General features: G+C 38.0%; 3 protein-coding genes across 3 annotated transcripts; all 3 read right to left on the minus strand.

Moving 5' to 3' along the window:
* Nucleotides 1-306: 306 nt before the first annotated feature.
* LOC127619125 (small integral membrane protein 4) lies at nucleotides 307-1,648 on the minus strand. Its single transcript, XM_052091890.1, has 2 exons — nucleotides 787-1,648; nucleotides 307-448 (listed from the first exon to the last, which is right to left on the minus strand). Exons 1-2 carry the CDS (start codon nucleotides 938-940, stop codon nucleotides 357-359), a joined length of 246 nt encoding a protein of 81 aa, XP_051947850.1. The 5' UTR covers nucleotides 941-1,648; the 3' UTR covers nucleotides 307-356.
* Nucleotides 1,649-1,797: 149 nt separating this feature from the next.
* kctd6b (potassium channel tetramerization domain containing 6b) lies at nucleotides 1,798-9,987 on the minus strand. Its single transcript, XM_052091889.1, has 3 exons — nucleotides 9,867-9,987; nucleotides 9,281-9,367; nucleotides 1,798-2,569 (listed from the first exon to the last, which is right to left on the minus strand). Exons 2-3 carry the CDS (start codon nucleotides 9,305-9,307, stop codon nucleotides 1,883-1,885), a joined length of 714 nt encoding a protein of 237 aa, XP_051947849.1. The 5' UTR covers nucleotides 9,308-9,367; nucleotides 9,867-9,987; the 3' UTR covers nucleotides 1,798-1,882.
* Nucleotides 9,988-10,475: 488 nt separating this feature from the next.
* Nucleotides 10,476-13,408, minus strand: abhd6b (abhydrolase domain containing 6, acylglycerol lipase b). The gene is made up of 8 exons (XM_052092103.1): nucleotides 13,281-13,408; nucleotides 12,849-13,005; nucleotides 12,440-12,553; nucleotides 11,791-11,923; nucleotides 11,525-11,682; nucleotides 11,374-11,428; nucleotides 11,136-11,236; nucleotides 10,476-11,024 (listed from the first exon to the last, which is right to left on the minus strand). The coding sequence occupies exons 1-8, from the start codon at nucleotides 13,397-13,399 to the stop codon at nucleotides 10,842-10,844; spliced, it is 1,020 nt and encodes a 339-aa protein (XP_051948063.1). The 5' UTR covers nucleotides 13,400-13,408; the 3' UTR covers nucleotides 10,476-10,841.
* Nucleotides 13,409-15,739: the final 2,331 nt, after the last annotated feature.

Genomic DNA, 15,739 nt, shown 5'->3' on the forward strand with positions numbered 1-15,739 from the left:
TTTTGGAAGAATATATATGTATTATTTAGAATAACAGACAAACAGTCATTTGTATTGCCAATCTCATTTAGAGAATACCAAACCTGGCACCTTCTTTATGAATATACGCATTTACAGTCCCTATTCATCTGCTCCAATTATGATGCAGTCCATTTCAGAAATGCCTTGCAATTGATGTATAATTTTCCAGTGTCACCATTTTACAGAATTACAAGTGTGTTTGTATAACAACATTAATATTAGAATAAATATAAATGTTAATCATAATTTGACCACAACAGCAGGTCCCAAATGAGTATTTGAATCAGTCTCTTCATCTTGATTATGCCGTCTTTTCTGATGAAGTCTCTTGATTTTCATTTGGTATCAGACTCTGTGAGGACAGTCAAGCCCTCGTCAACTTTCTGTTGATATTCCCTCTCCGATTGCTTTCTTCTGTAGACGTCATCTGTGGAGCCAGGCATCAATAACTTTATTCATAACAAAACATGTACGGATTTCTGAATACTGTACACATAAATATATGTTAACCAGGGTTTAAGAGCAATAATCTATCAAATAAAGATTGATTATACACTTTTTAAATAAAATCGGGATGACATATTTTTGTTTCACAGATTATAATATGTAAATAATGGTTCAGCAACTACATTGTCTGGATAAACACAAAAGAAAATCTGTGCTGTTAATAAGTGACCATACTGCGCAATGAGAACGCAAAATGATGCACAGAAACGCTTAAAAGAGAGGGGGCGTGGATATAATTATTCAACTTCTCATACTTACAAAATGTTTCTCTTCCTATCCTCACGTTAATCATGATCCACTCCATGACGCCTCCGATACAAAAGAACAAGGGCAAAAATCTGTATGTCCCAAATCGTCTTTTTCCAGGTACAAGACTTAATATATATTTTAGGTTCCGACTTTGTCGAAACATCTTTCCACTTTAAAAGGCTATTGACGTATAGACGCTTATACAATGTACTCACAATAATTGTCACTAATGGAAATGAGCTTTACACAACATTAGAACATTATGCCCTTCAATGCTGATCTATCACAAGTTGCGAAGAACAGAAAAATATGGCGGTGTAAACGTCATTGCTGGTGTGCTCTAATTGGTCCGCTGACAGGACTCTACCAAATCTGACAAGAGAGAGGGCATTTCTATGGGTGCTCAAATACTATGACTTTTGCTTTTCTGAGGGCCTATTTAGCAAAAGACAAATAATACGAAGTACCATGAAGAACACCACACCTCTTTGATTTAAAACATTTCATTTAAGAGATTAAATGGAACAATCTATGATTTAGACACTCAGTAATTTGCAGTGAAGATTTACCATGATGTTACCACTTGCTATAGTTAATTATTATTTAACTGTTCATATATAATTTTTTGTATAATGATACAATAAATCTGTGACATTAATTTCCATGGACACAACATGTTGGCATTTAATAATTAAAGAATGTGTTAGAAATACATGCAGACTATCTTATGTTGCAGATGGTGCACAATGTTGGACAGATTTCTGACCTGATGGAATGAATACCTGTAACAATTTCTGGTGATTCTAATTTTTCTACACAACTGTGGTAAAGGTGTTGAATACTTTACTGCAAGTTGGTTGGGTATCCTCTGTATATGTATTACAAATGTGTTCATATATTATCATAATCATGATGAATGTTAGAATTAAAAAATATTCAGCATTACATGAAGTAATCCTTTATTTTTAATTCTCTTTTCCTTTTCTCATCATAAATTAGATTGGTCCCAACTGACAGTGTCATTTATACAGATTAAAACATAGCATTGGAAACAGCAACGACAACATTTAAAATGGTAGTTTCACAGCACACATTCATGAATTGGTCAATCCTCTACTTTATAAGCTAGCCTGCAGAAAGTCCAATGATGCTCAACTGTGTTCTCATTGGCACGCTCACTCATGTGGTGCACTCGTGTGTTCCGAATAGTGAATCCCTGTTTAGTGATGTAGTCCATGAGGTGGACCCTTAGAGAGACCTCTTGATGGTGGTCACATGGTCCAAAGGTGAAAGACACCTGACAGTCTCTGGTGTCCATCATGTGTTTGTTCCATTTGGTGAAGTTGTTGGATATTCCCTCGAGCAGTGAGTGGACCTTGGTGGTTATGGTTAGTTGCGTAATAATAACTGCTACAGGGTTTGAGTACTTAGAGAGCTTGCGGGTGCTGGACAACTCCACCACCTGTTCAAAGGTGTCCAAAGGGTAGAGAGGCTTTGGGTCATTGAGGCATTGGATTAATGGCTCAATCTGATAGAAGTCAGCTTCTTTACGCAGAAGGTCCATCTCCATGAAGTCAACAGGAAGAGTGAGCTCGGATGTGCGTAGGAAGTTTAATATGTATCGGAAAAGCGTCCCATCCCGATCTATGAAGTAGTTGCCCTGAGTGTCCCGTGTGGTGGGGAAGTCGCCACGGAACATGGCCCCCAGCATGGAATCTGGGTAACGTTGTAGAGTGGAGATAGAGGTGGTGTAGAGTTGACCTCCAACATTTAAGGTGACTAGGTGAGCCAACTAAAGAAGATGGACATACACCAAAAGATCATGTTATGTTAACATCCCAACATACGCATAATATTGTAAAATACTGAAAGGAATAGTTCACCGAAAAATTATTTACTTACCCTTATGCCATCTCAAACTTGTATGACTTTCTTCATTAGAACACAAACAAATACATTTTGATGGCAATACGATGCGTTTATATTAGGGGTGTAAAATAATATTGTATCATACGATATGACGCGCACTATACAACACCATATGTTTTGTACGATACATAAAACACATTATAGTGTAATTAAAACCAGGCAGCGCAATATTGAGAGCTGCGGAACAGTCACCTCCCCAGAGAGGCGGCACTGAGCGCTCACAGGAAAACAGAGCAACACATTTACAGTACATACTGCGAAAAGATCGATGGCAAATGCCAAGTAGATTGTGCAGTAGAGGTACAGCTTTTCAAATTTGCCAAACAATAGTGTCATGTCCTGGAGCTACAGTACATCAAACATGTTGTTTTATTTACACTGACATCACCGCACAAATTGATGGATTTGTGAGGCAGAAACAGCAGCAGTAAATTTAACAGCCATCTCTCCCAGCCGACACAAAGCATGACATGCACAACAAGATGCTCTTAAATGAGGAGTCATAACCATCAAAAAACAGCTAATTCAAAAACAAACAATGTAAGAAACCCGCAATTACATGAGACTTATAATTAACTGCTTTTAACTTCTAAATGTAATCAGCTTTGAGAACAATACTTGCGCATGTTATAATAATGGTGGTAAAGTTTATGTGCAAAGTGAAACGGGAAGAGGGCAAAAAAAATTACGTGTATTGATAATTTTTTTCTCAAGCCGCTAAATAATATTGGAAGTGTAAGCTTCCCCTAACCATGTTTACCGGAAATTATCCCACAGTACCACCTAGCGTCCAACCAGCGGTAATACCGGTCGTTTTTTTATTTTCGACCAAAGTATCGAAAAAAGTATTGTTTAGGAACCAAGGTATCGGTATCAAAATATTTTGAATGATACCCAGCCCTATTAGTTGTCCGACCAACCAAGGTGAGATGGCAAGTAGAGAACAGGTCAGTCAAGAGCAGAGAGCCAATCATAACAGTGGGCGTTTGCTGTCAAGTTTTAAAGGAGAAGCAGCACCAAAACGGAGCGTTTCTGATAGAGGGTCACAGAATGAGGATGAAATGGAAATTCTTTTACAAATGTATGACTTTTTTGTGCTAAATTTTTTACTTAAGTAACCCTTGAGCAACAGATTAAAATAATAAAAAAAGCATGTCATGACCCCTTTAATATGCGTTACAAAGTGCTCTAAGTTTTTATATAATATTTTGTTTACAGTTGTCTCTGCATATTAAGTTGAGAATCAAGTATTTTAAAGCTATCCACAATATTCTCAGTGAGTCCACTGTATTTCGCTAAGCTGGCAGAATTTCCGGTTGGCAAATGAAAGTGCGATTGGTTGGCGTTTAGCATGCGTGTCATACTGTTAGATTCTTGCTTTTAAAATGTTGTAAGATGTATTCAAAATGTCCTGGACAATGTGTGCAGTTAATGGTTTCCTAATAATCAAGTGAAACTAAAGTTGAATCTAAAACAGCAATGTTAAGATTGGAAACCACTCTCAAAGCGCTCCAGTCCCAGATTCTGCTTCTTCCATCGGCTGCCTACAGAAGGATTGATTTAGGAACATCTGTTTGAAAAAGCTTGGAATAATTTGTTTTTGTGCTCTTTTAACTTAACTGGCAAGAAGTCAACAGCAGGGAATACTTTCAACTAGTGTTGTCAAAAATATCGATATTTCGATAAATATCGATACTGAAATATCTGAACGGTACCAATACTAATTTCCCTAAGTATCGATACTAGCCGAGCTGTCACTTTCACTTCTCTCCAAAGGCGCGTTGACAAACACCACACACACTCGCACTCCTCTCATTCGCTCTGGTTAAATAGCAAAAGTGAAGTGAATGTAAAGATGGCGAGTGCATGCAGCGCCCAGCGACCAGTTTTGTTTGATAAAGAACACAGCAGGAGTGCTATCTAGAAATATTTTTGATATGAAGCCAGACATCCCAAGTCTCCCGGAAGTTCCGGAGTCTCCCGCATATTGATAGCTTCTCCCTGATGCCCGCAATTTAGTTCAAATCTCCCGGAATCTATAGCGCACATGCGAGACATAACATACTGCACGCATAACATAGATAGCGCGCACACAACATACATAGCGCGTGCACGGCAGAGAGGAGAGAGCGAGAGACCTTATGAAAGCTAGTCAACCCCAACCCCCTTGACGTTTAAGTACCTTTTGTTGACATTGAGATTGATTTGATTTGACTTGGAAATACAAAAGATTGCACTTTTTATTTACTTGCACTTTATTGGTTTTTGAATGTATGGCAATCTGAGAGGCTTTTGAACAAGTGCAATACCTCAGGACATTTTGTTCATGTAAAACAAACATGTTCTAGACAGTTCTACCCTCTTAATATTGTAGCAGTTTTTTTCTCTGTGGTATCGAAAATGGTATCGAATATCGATATTTTTCAAGGTATCGTATCGAAGTTAGAAATTCTAGTATCGTGACAACACTACTTTCAACTGCTTTTATTTTCAGCAAACTTAACATGTGTAAATATTTGTATGAACATAAAAAGATTCAACAACTAAGACATAAACTGAACAAGTTTCACAGACCTGTGACTAACAGAAAATCAAAAGTAACAGACAGTATCTGTGTGGCCACCAGCTGCAATAAGCACTGCAGTGCATCTCCTCCTCATGAGCTGCAGCAGATTTGCCAGTTCTTTTCTGGGGGGAATGGCCCTTGCCCTAACCCTCCGATCCAAGTCCAGACCTCAATGTGATTGAGATCTGGGCTCTTCGCGGGCCATGGCAGAACACTGACACTCCTGTCTTGCAGGAAATCATGCACAGAACGAGCAGTATGGCTGGTGGCATTGTCATGCTGGAGGGTCATGTCAGGATGAACCTGCAGGAAGGGTACGATATGAGGGAGGAGGATGTCTTCCCTGTAACGCACAGCATTGAGATTGCCTGGAATGACAACAACCTCAGTCCGATGATGCTGTGACACACTGTCCCACACCATGACGAACCCTTCACCTCCAGAGTACAGGACTCGGGTGTAACACTCATTCCTTAGACAATAAACGCATGTCCATCCATCACCCCTGGTGAGACAAAACCGTGATTTGTCAGTGAAGAGGAGTTTTTGCCAGTCATGTCTGGTACAGTGAAGGTGGGTTTGTGCCCATAGGCGATGTTGTTGCCGGTGATGTCTGGTAAGGACCTGCCTTACAACAGGCCTACAAGCCCTCAGTCCAGCATCTCTCAGCCTATAGTGGACAGTCTGAGCAGTGATGGAGGGATTGTGCATTCCTGGTGTAACTCAGGCAGTTGTTGTTGTTGCCATCCAGTACCTGTCCCGCAGGTGTGATATTCAGATGTACCGATCCTGTGCAGGTGTTGTTACTCATGGTCTGCCACTGTGAGGATGTTCAGCAGTCCTTCCTGTCTCCCTGTAGCAATGTTTTAGGCATCTCACAGTACTGACATTGAGATTTATTGCCCTGGCCACACAGGCAGTCCTCATGCCTCCATGCAGCATGCCTAAGGCACGTTCATACAGATGAGCAGGGACCCTGGGCATCTTTCTTTTGGTGTTTTGAGTCAGTAGAAATGTCTCTTTAGTGTCCTAAGTTTTTATAATTATGACCTTAATCGCCTACCATCTGTAAGCTGTTACTGTCTTAACAACTATTCCACAGGTGCATGTTCATTAATTGTTTATGGTTCATTGAACAAGCATAGAAAACATTGTTTAAATCCTTTACAATAAAGATCTGTAAAGTTATTTGGATTTTTACAAAATTATCTTTAAATGATTTTCAGTGTCTTGAAAAAGGGACGTTTCTTTTTTTGCTGAGTGTATTATCTCCATTAAGGTCCGGCTATGATAGACGTCCAGAATTGTAGTTCAATGTATTACATGTAAACTATATCATTTAGTGAATGAAAGTTAATTTTACATTTTGAGAGTTTGTAAATTTCCATTCAGCGTTCGCCTTTGTGAATGCTTCACGTGTTTTATAATGGCATTATTACGGAGTATAAAAAGGAACTGTTTTTACTAAACTGTCTGTGAGTAGAGATGATGTTTTCAACTGTTTTCATGCTGTGATATTAAATGGATAAATTCTACAGTGGAAGACCATAATTATTATATGAGATATGTATAGTTGTGAGATGTTTTGTCGTGTTTGAAATTAATGGCATTATGATTTTCATCTTTCCTGCCTGCAATTCACTTTCTTTTGAGTGTCTTTGCTTAATGTGCAAGTCTTCACTTAAGGGGAAAAGGTGATTTGGAAAACAGTGTGGACATTAAATTAGTATCAATTAAATTTATTTGAACATTTCTTTTAATAATACATACTGTTTTATAGTTGCTTTACAATGTGTATAATGTTTGTCCAAACAAATATGTTTATTTCTATTACATGTAGTTCTTTTTGTACGGTTTATTGTGTGGCTACTAAGCCGTCACAATTTCCTACACAAGAACAATAAATAAAATCTATCAGCAGGATCAGTTGTTCAGTCAACACTAAAACATTTCATGTATGTTATAGCATTTAGATATGGAGGTTATGTATGTAAACTAACAATTATAAAGCTAGACTGAGCTTACTACATATTCATCTCTCACAAAATATTTGTATTTTATCCTATCAACAGCAGCATGACAGTATCATCACCTGAGTCCTGTAATACATGAGCATCCTGCTGTCTGGACCTCCCCTGTATATGCAGTAAGTACATAATCTCGGTACAACAAACTCTTCAGGTTCTGACTAGACTCAATATATGCTTTAAAATAAACATAATTATCTACATTTTTCAAAAATTTTCCAACTTTACAGATGTGAAGGCACTAATAGGCTACATAGCTTTTCAGGTTAGTCTGCTCCGGTTCTTCCATCGATGGAAGACTCAACAAAATAAATAAAATACTCCTATTTGTGATATCTGGCCATCATCCTCAGATCCATAATAATTAACAGATAGGTGGTCAAGAACAACATCGCCTCACTATAATTATGTGATAATTATACTGAAGTTTCTGTCATTTTCAGTGCTGTGTTAGGAAATGAACATAACGATGGTTTACAGTACACAAAATGTTTCACCCACTTCGCCCGCAGAGCATCATGGGACTCAAGAATATTGTGGATAATTTACCCAAATTTAAAATTCTCTCATCATTTACTAATTTAGATATTTAGAAGAATATCTCTGCTCTGTTCTCAGTGCGAGTAATGTATTGAGAGCTTACAAAATAGTGTCAAATTTATTTGTGCATTCGGTTATGAGCAATTGTGAGAATCTTTGATGCTGTTAACTGCATTATTAAAATAAATGTGTGACTGGATCAGATGTTGAGTTCACTTCCCCTTCTCCCTCACTCTGCTGCTGATCACGACCACTTTGAGTGCATCTTTTAAAAATATGGTGAGAGCTCCACTGTGCTGAAATGGGGGTGTTGCCACCCTAAGGCTGTGTGTCCACCAAAGCATTTTTTTTCCAGCTGAAAATGCCAGGTGCTCTTCTGAAAACGCCCTGCTGGGAGCGTATGAGAGCGCTTTGGAGGTGTAGTGTTTTTTCAGCTGACACTTTGGTTGATATGATACAGAATATCCATGGAAGTAATGTGTTGCAAGTACATAATTTCACAGATAGTTTGTGTTAAGTACTAAATATAAAAATGTCGGCACAAGGAAGAGTACTTGCTCTGGATCAAGGGAAGGCTAAAGCATTATTTTTCATATTAATATTGTGGCAGTCCGGGAATGTCATCTTTACAGATGAAATGAATACTCAAGAGACCAGCAAACTTCTCCATTGTTGTTCAGCTGTTGTACAAGTAGGATGTGACTGTTAGTCAGTGTGGTATTTGTCCCGCCCCTTCTCCACTGTGATTGGACAGGTGGGTAAAAAGTGACTGTGTTGAGCGCTGCGTTTTACCTAAAGTTGAAAAATGTTCAGCTCTTGGTATCCAGTAAAAAAATGGCTTTTTTAAATACACGGCGCTCCCATTGGAAGCAATTTTAAAAAATATGCTGGCCTCGGGAACACACACTTTGGTGGACACACGGCCTTAGTAATTTTTTATTATACATTCTCCTCCCTGCCCTGTAGGTGATGATATGCATGAAGAATGCGAATTGCCAAAAACAAAAGAATGTGAAAGTGGAAATTTATAGTAAAAAGGTACTTAAATATTGATCGGTTTCTTACCCACACCTATAATATTGCTTCTGGATATATGGATTTAACCACTGGTGTCTTATGGATTACTTTATGCTGCCTTTATGTGCTTTTTGGACCTTCAAAGTTCTGGCCACCCACCATTCACTTGCATTGAATGGACCTACAGAACTAAAATATTCTTCTAAAAGTATTTGTAAGAAATACTAATCCAGCATAAGTAAGAAAGTCATACACTTCTGGAATGGCATAAGGGTGAGTTAATAAATTTTTTGGATGAACTATCCCTTTAGCATCTACTTATATTTTATTCCACACTTCACTTTTAAGTAAATATACAAATGAGTTACATAAAGATTATAATAAACACTTAAGGTAACAATTAGGTTTGCTTCCACATACATACCCTATGCCCCCAGTCCCCATTATCCATTTGATAAGGATAGATAGACTGGTCTGATCTACAGGAGTTCAAATATTATTTTGATGAGACCTACAAAAGAAGGCAAAAATAAATCATTAATTTAGGGAACTTAAGTGTAATTTATCTGCAAACAGACTAACGTATTAAGTTTTAAAATCAGCGGAAATCATAATGAAGCTTAATACTAAGGAATCGTACCACAAGCATATGATGAAAATAATTTTAAATGCATTAATGTTTGCAAATAACCCAAATGAATTAGATACCCTTAGCATGCTAGCCGTTTTGGTAAAGCAGGTGAAATAATAAATAGACTTTCTTATTCGTTATTACTTGCTGTTAACCCTGAAATACGTTAAAAACGTCCCACGTTTGTATATGATTAAATCTAGCATTAAAAGCATTGGCACGTTGAAGGTCTTCCCTAGTTACACTTGCTAGCCAGCTACCACCAAGCTATAATGTGCAGCCAGCTAGCTACCTGCTAACTACTAATTAAATAAATAACCATATGAATAAAATATGCGTATTTTCTGGTAAAAAAAAAATTAGATAACCACATCCCTACCGATCTTTAGTGTTGTTTGTCTGTGTCGTCGGGTTTGATGATGCTGTGCAGCAGACAGACTGTTAGCTGATCAGAGCCGAGAACACGCAGGAGCTCCACTGTCACGTGATATACACTACCATACATAAAAAACAGCACATCTGCGCAAAAGAACAAGTAAACTCAGTGGCGAAGCTTGTGAAAATGTAAAAGGGAGTCAAAAGAACTGCCACATAAATAATGATTTATTTCAAATCAGGAGACAGGACACCTCTTACAACTGGGGATCGAAAATTGCTGTTGCCTTACACCAGGGACGGATTAGCGACCAGACACATGGGGCCAGTGCCCAGAGGCCCTTGACTACCGCTGGAAAACCCTTTTGGGTATGAATGAACAACGAACACCATACGAACCCCCCAGGGTCTTTGCAAGTCATAATCCATCCCTGCCTTACACAAATATCACATCACTACAAATAATAGTGATAAAGGCATAATTGCACTTAACAAAAAGCAACAAAAACGTTTTTGTTTTGGTAGGCTACATGGTAATATATTGGTTTTGAAGACACGTACCATGACAATGTTCTGGACATTTTCCTTGGTTTTACCATGTTTTACCAAGTAAATACCATGGCATATTAATATTCAGTTCTTTGTTATTTATAAAAGTCCCATGGTATTACCATCTGAAACCATCTCTCTCCACAATAATGTTTTGTTAGGGTGATCAGTTTTTGTAATTGATCATTAAGATCAATTGCTGATGAATATTGTTTTTCTAATATGAATCACTAAGTTTGACATATACTGTTGTATACGTATTATTGTGCAACCTTGTTTAATGTATGTCTTTACATTTTAACTAAATAGTGAATAATAAAAAACTAGGAAACAAAAAGCAATGTTGGTCTATATAGTGTGTAGACTATCATGACTTTAAGACTAGTGCTTTAAAGACAAATATCACACAATATACAACTCAATAGACATCTCAGGATTTCTTCTTGGTGCTTGCACTCGCTGTGCTCTGCTGTGAGATGATGAAATCTAAAATAAGTTTGGCTGTCTGACGTGGTCGCTCCATAACCACAGAATGGCCACAGTTCTCCAGTAAATCAACACGACAGCCTGGAAGAGCCTCCGCAAGTAAAGCTGCTCCAGACACATCCACTACCTGACAATAAAGACAGGAAAATGTATGAATTTTTATATATGAGAACTGTATTCATGTGTGGGTAATCTCTTTATAGGTTATAGATATGCATGCTTTCAATGCATAGCCTACCTGGTCCTGTTTGCCCCAGATGATTTGCAAAGGCGTAGTTATTTGCTGTATATGCTCATGTAAGGCATATTTAGAATGTTCTCTCATAATTTCCATAAACACTATGGAGACGTTCAGAGAGAAGTTACTTATAATTATGCAAAACAACAGAAAGTCTAACAATTTTATATCACTTTGTAATATTTTATTGTTAAGCAAAGTGTAATAATGTAATTTCAGCAAGTATACTTATGCTGACCCTCATGATAAAAGTCATTGTGTGGAAGCTGTACATCCAGCAGTCCTTGGATAATCTGCAATCATAGGTAACTGTCACTCACACTGTGTAAAGCTGGGTCAAAAATACAGAGTCCTGGGATACTGAACACGGAGTACTACGTGTCTCTCACCTGTTGAGGTACTCTGAAGCGCACATGAGAGCAGAGTTTCAGCATTTCCTCCATCTCCTCTGGGGTGGAGGGAATAAGTGGAATGTTCATCCTGTACTGGCTGTTCTCCACATCATGCATCTGACTGTCAAACTTGCTCTCATTTTGGTTCTTCAGACCTTCACAAAATATACAGGAAAGATTTTAGGTAGCAACTGTTATATTTTCCGCTTGCTCAATATTTGGCAAGATTCATGTTAAGTCAATGACAAAATATTTTGACTGACCGGCTGGACAGATTAGGGTGATACTGCAAAGATCTGAAGGATAGCAGGCTGCATACACGCCTGCTACTGTCCCACCCATTGAAGCGCCCACCAGATGGAAGGGTTTTCGGTTAAGTTTAATGGCCACTACAAACTTAAAAAAAGTGGTTTAAAAATGATTCGCATTTCACAAAGGTTACTATGGAGGTGAGGATGTGGTCGAGTGCCGGTCTGGGGGGAGAGAAAGCGGTAAGTAGATGAATTGCTCCTAATTAAGATTTCTCTGTTGACAGTGAGAGACAGGGGAGATAAAAAAGGGTCCAGGATGGGGAAAGAGAGAAACAGTCCAGAGACTACATGTCTGCTACCAGAGTGTTTCATATAGAGTGTTGCGCTGAAAAGTGGACCTATCTTATCTTTTATGCTGCTAAGCAGACTTTTGGTTTTGAGTGTGAAGCTGCAAAGTGATCTTCTATTATTTTGTTAATAAAACTCTAAATCTCATGGACTGTGAAAACCGGCTCCCACTTCCTCCTTTGATCCAAATACAAACATGTAAGATGCTTTTCAAAAATAATAGTGTCATTTCAAGTCTAAGAAGTTTTTTTGGAAATATGTACATGTAATTATGTAAATATGTAATTATACTGTGTATCCAGCCAGCCATTACCTGTTGTATTCTCTTGGCCTGGCCCTGGATTGAATAGTCATCTGTGTTGGAACGTGTTGTACCCTCATGTCCTGGCATGTCAACACACAGCAGGTGAAGATGTTTGGGAAGGTACTGTTTAGAATCAAGACACAAACCCTGTGTTTTGAAATGCTGTAATACGGAACAACATCCACTGTATTTTTTCCTCAATATACATAGGGGTTAATAGATGCTAGGGGAATGGCGTTCACGTTCACCTTTGAGTCAAAAACAAAACCAAGCAAAACTAAAAATATAAATAAAAAAAAAGAACAACAAAATCAAAACAGATTTCCAGTTTGCTTGACAATCCATTCCATTTCAGTCAACACCAGAGGGGTTCCCTCATCACCCATGCTTATACCGAAGCCCAGTAAGCATACTATACCTTCACCATCGGGAGCCATGTGTCCTTGTGAGCAGAGAAGCCATGCAGCATGAGTATAGAGGGCCTGAGGCCTGGTTTTCCCCGGTATGAGTAACAGAAGCGATAACCCCCACAGTCTGCATAGCGCACCTGTAGACCCAGTGTTCGCCTCCAGTACCTCCAAAGCGCAGGTGTGTTTATAGGTCAAAATTATGACACAGAAAATAGTTCATTCATATCATTTGGTAGGCTTTTGTATTGTAAACCTATTGGTACGAAAACAACAACAACTGCAACAACTAATAGACACAAATGTGTACAGTTATAAAATGTTGTATGCCTATTTCTTTTATATAAATGAAAGATTAATTCATAATTCTAAAGATTGATATTTTTATATGATTATAAACTATAGTAGCTAGTATTTATATAGTATCTTAAAGTGGTATTTACCAGTAATAGAATTTGATGAGTGATGATGGCCACAGCATGAAGGAGGCCATGAATAGAAGGAGAGGGATCGCAAGAGTCCCTGCAGCAATCGCAAACATATTCACCATATCCATATCCATGGCAACCCTCTGAATTTACCTAGAGCTGAAAAATTGTCTTGTATTAAAAATGACAGGGAAAGATGTAAAACCCTAAAATGCCTTTGCTGTTCTGCTATGGTAAGTCACCATATGCATTGGTCAGATTAATAGAGAATGAATGGTGGGGGAGGGTTTAGCAAGATCTGTTTGTGTCTAATCAATATATGTAACCCAGATATCTGACCATGCGCTTAAAATATTTACATTTCCATGATTTCATCCCTTCGTTCTAACATCACTGCATAAAATTTATATGCATGCATATTTTTTCACATTCACAGAAGCATTTTAGAATTTTGAGTACATGTATCATTACAATAGCTTGCCAAAATATTGAGACAGCTTAACCTCTAGGATACAATTTAGGTTAAATGTCTAAATCGTTAAAACTGGCTTATGATTCATTTCATTACTTCACAAACAGATCATTTGTATAATTTTGGAACAATTTAAAATTAATTCATAAGGTTACACCAACATGAAGGCAATTTAGTGAAGTCAATGTTATAATAAAAAGCAGTATCAAATAGCATATATCCCAAAAAACGTTATTTACAATTCAGATAATATGGCTTGTCGGTGTATCTGTCCTTATAAGTTTATCAGTGCTTGTTTTGCCCAATTAGCACAGAGATGGCATCCAGAGAAAACAGCATGTGTGGTGATCCCGTGGTTTCAACCATTCATCAATTGTGGTGACAAAAAAAATGGCAGAACAGAATAAGTACTTTCTACATTGAAGTCAGTTTAAGCGAGAACATGAAAATATTAAGTAAATTCTAAATTCAAACATGTAAAAATTATTGTTCTAGATTAGAAGTAATTTAACTGGAAAATACAAGTACATTTTCCTTAATTTTTCGAAGCTGGTGTTCCCAGCATGCAATGTGCTTAATTAATAAGCTTGCATAGCTTCACTGTTTGCAAGTTTATTATAAGTTTTTATTGTTAATTTTGCAGTTGCATTTGGCAACTTCTTATTTTGTGCAGTCTAAAGTTCATTTTCTACTCAAAATTACATATTCATTATCAAAAAAAAATATCTGTTGATTGTTACAGTCATCGTGTTTTGTGCACCAAGTGTTGAGGTTTATATTCTCTGTATCTTGTTCTTATTGCCAGTAATACATGTGGCAGGGCGGAGGGCGGGGCCATGTCATGATTATTATATATATATATATTGATATATTATCAAGTCTGTTCTTGCCTCCTCCTTTCCATTAATCCCTTTACAACTACATAGCATGCATTAAGGAGTCTTTCTCTTGTCATATCAGAATCAGAATTAGAATCAGCTTTATTGCCAAACACATACAAGGAATTTGTCTAGGTGACAGGAGCTTCCAGTCAACAACAATACAAACAATACCAAAAACAGCAGCAAGACATAGGTAATTAAAAACAAAAAAGAACACAAAATAAATAATTATACATATACGTACATACACTCACCTTCATACATACCCACATACACACACGTAGTGCAAATCTAATACAATCTGTTATATAAAGAACAAAAACCTGTATATTATGTACAGAGCAATGTAAGTAATGGCAGAAGTGGATATGTTGGATAATATAAATTAAAATTAAAATTAACTGTGTATTGCACATAATTATTGCTCAATGGGGCAATTTAATTGTTCATTAGATGGATGGCCTGAGGGAAAAAACTGTTCCTGTGTCTGACGGTTCTGGTGCTCAGTGCTCTGAAGCGCCGGCCAGAAGGCAACAGTTCAAAAAGGTAGTGGGCTGGGTGAGTGGGGTCCAGAGTGATTTTACCAGCCTTTTTCCTCAATCTGGAAGTGTATAGTTCTTGAAGGGGGCAGGGGGCAACCAATAATCCTCTCAGCAGACCGAACTGTCCTTTGTAGTCTTCTGATGTCTGATTACATAGCTGCACCAAACCAGACAGTTATTGAAGTGCAGAGGACAGACTCAATGACTGCTGAGTAGAACTGTTTCAGCAGCACTGGTGGCAGGTTGAACTTCCTCAGCTGGCAAAGGAAGTACAACCTCTGCTGGGCCTTTTTCACAATGGAGTCGATGTGTATCTCCCACTTCAGGTCCTGTGAGATTGTAGTGCCCAGGAACCTGAATGACTCCACTGCTGCCACAGTGCTGTTTAGAATGGTGAGGGGGGACAATGTTGGGGTGTTCCTCCTAAAGTCCACAATCATCTCCACTGTTTTGAGCGTGTTCAGCTCAAGGTTGTTTTGACTGCTCCAGAAAGCCAGCCGTTCAACCTCCTTTCTATATGCAGACTCATCATCATCTCGGATGAGGCCGATGACAGTGGTGTCGTCTGCAAACTTCAGG

Source organism: Xyrauchen texanus, chromosome 25 (genome assembly GCF_025860055.1).
Source record: "Xyrauchen texanus isolate HMW12.3.18 chromosome 25, RBS_HiC_50CHRs, whole genome shotgun sequence".
NCBI classification, from domain to species: Eukaryota; Metazoa; Chordata; class Actinopteri; order Cypriniformes; family Catostomidae; genus Xyrauchen; species Xyrauchen texanus.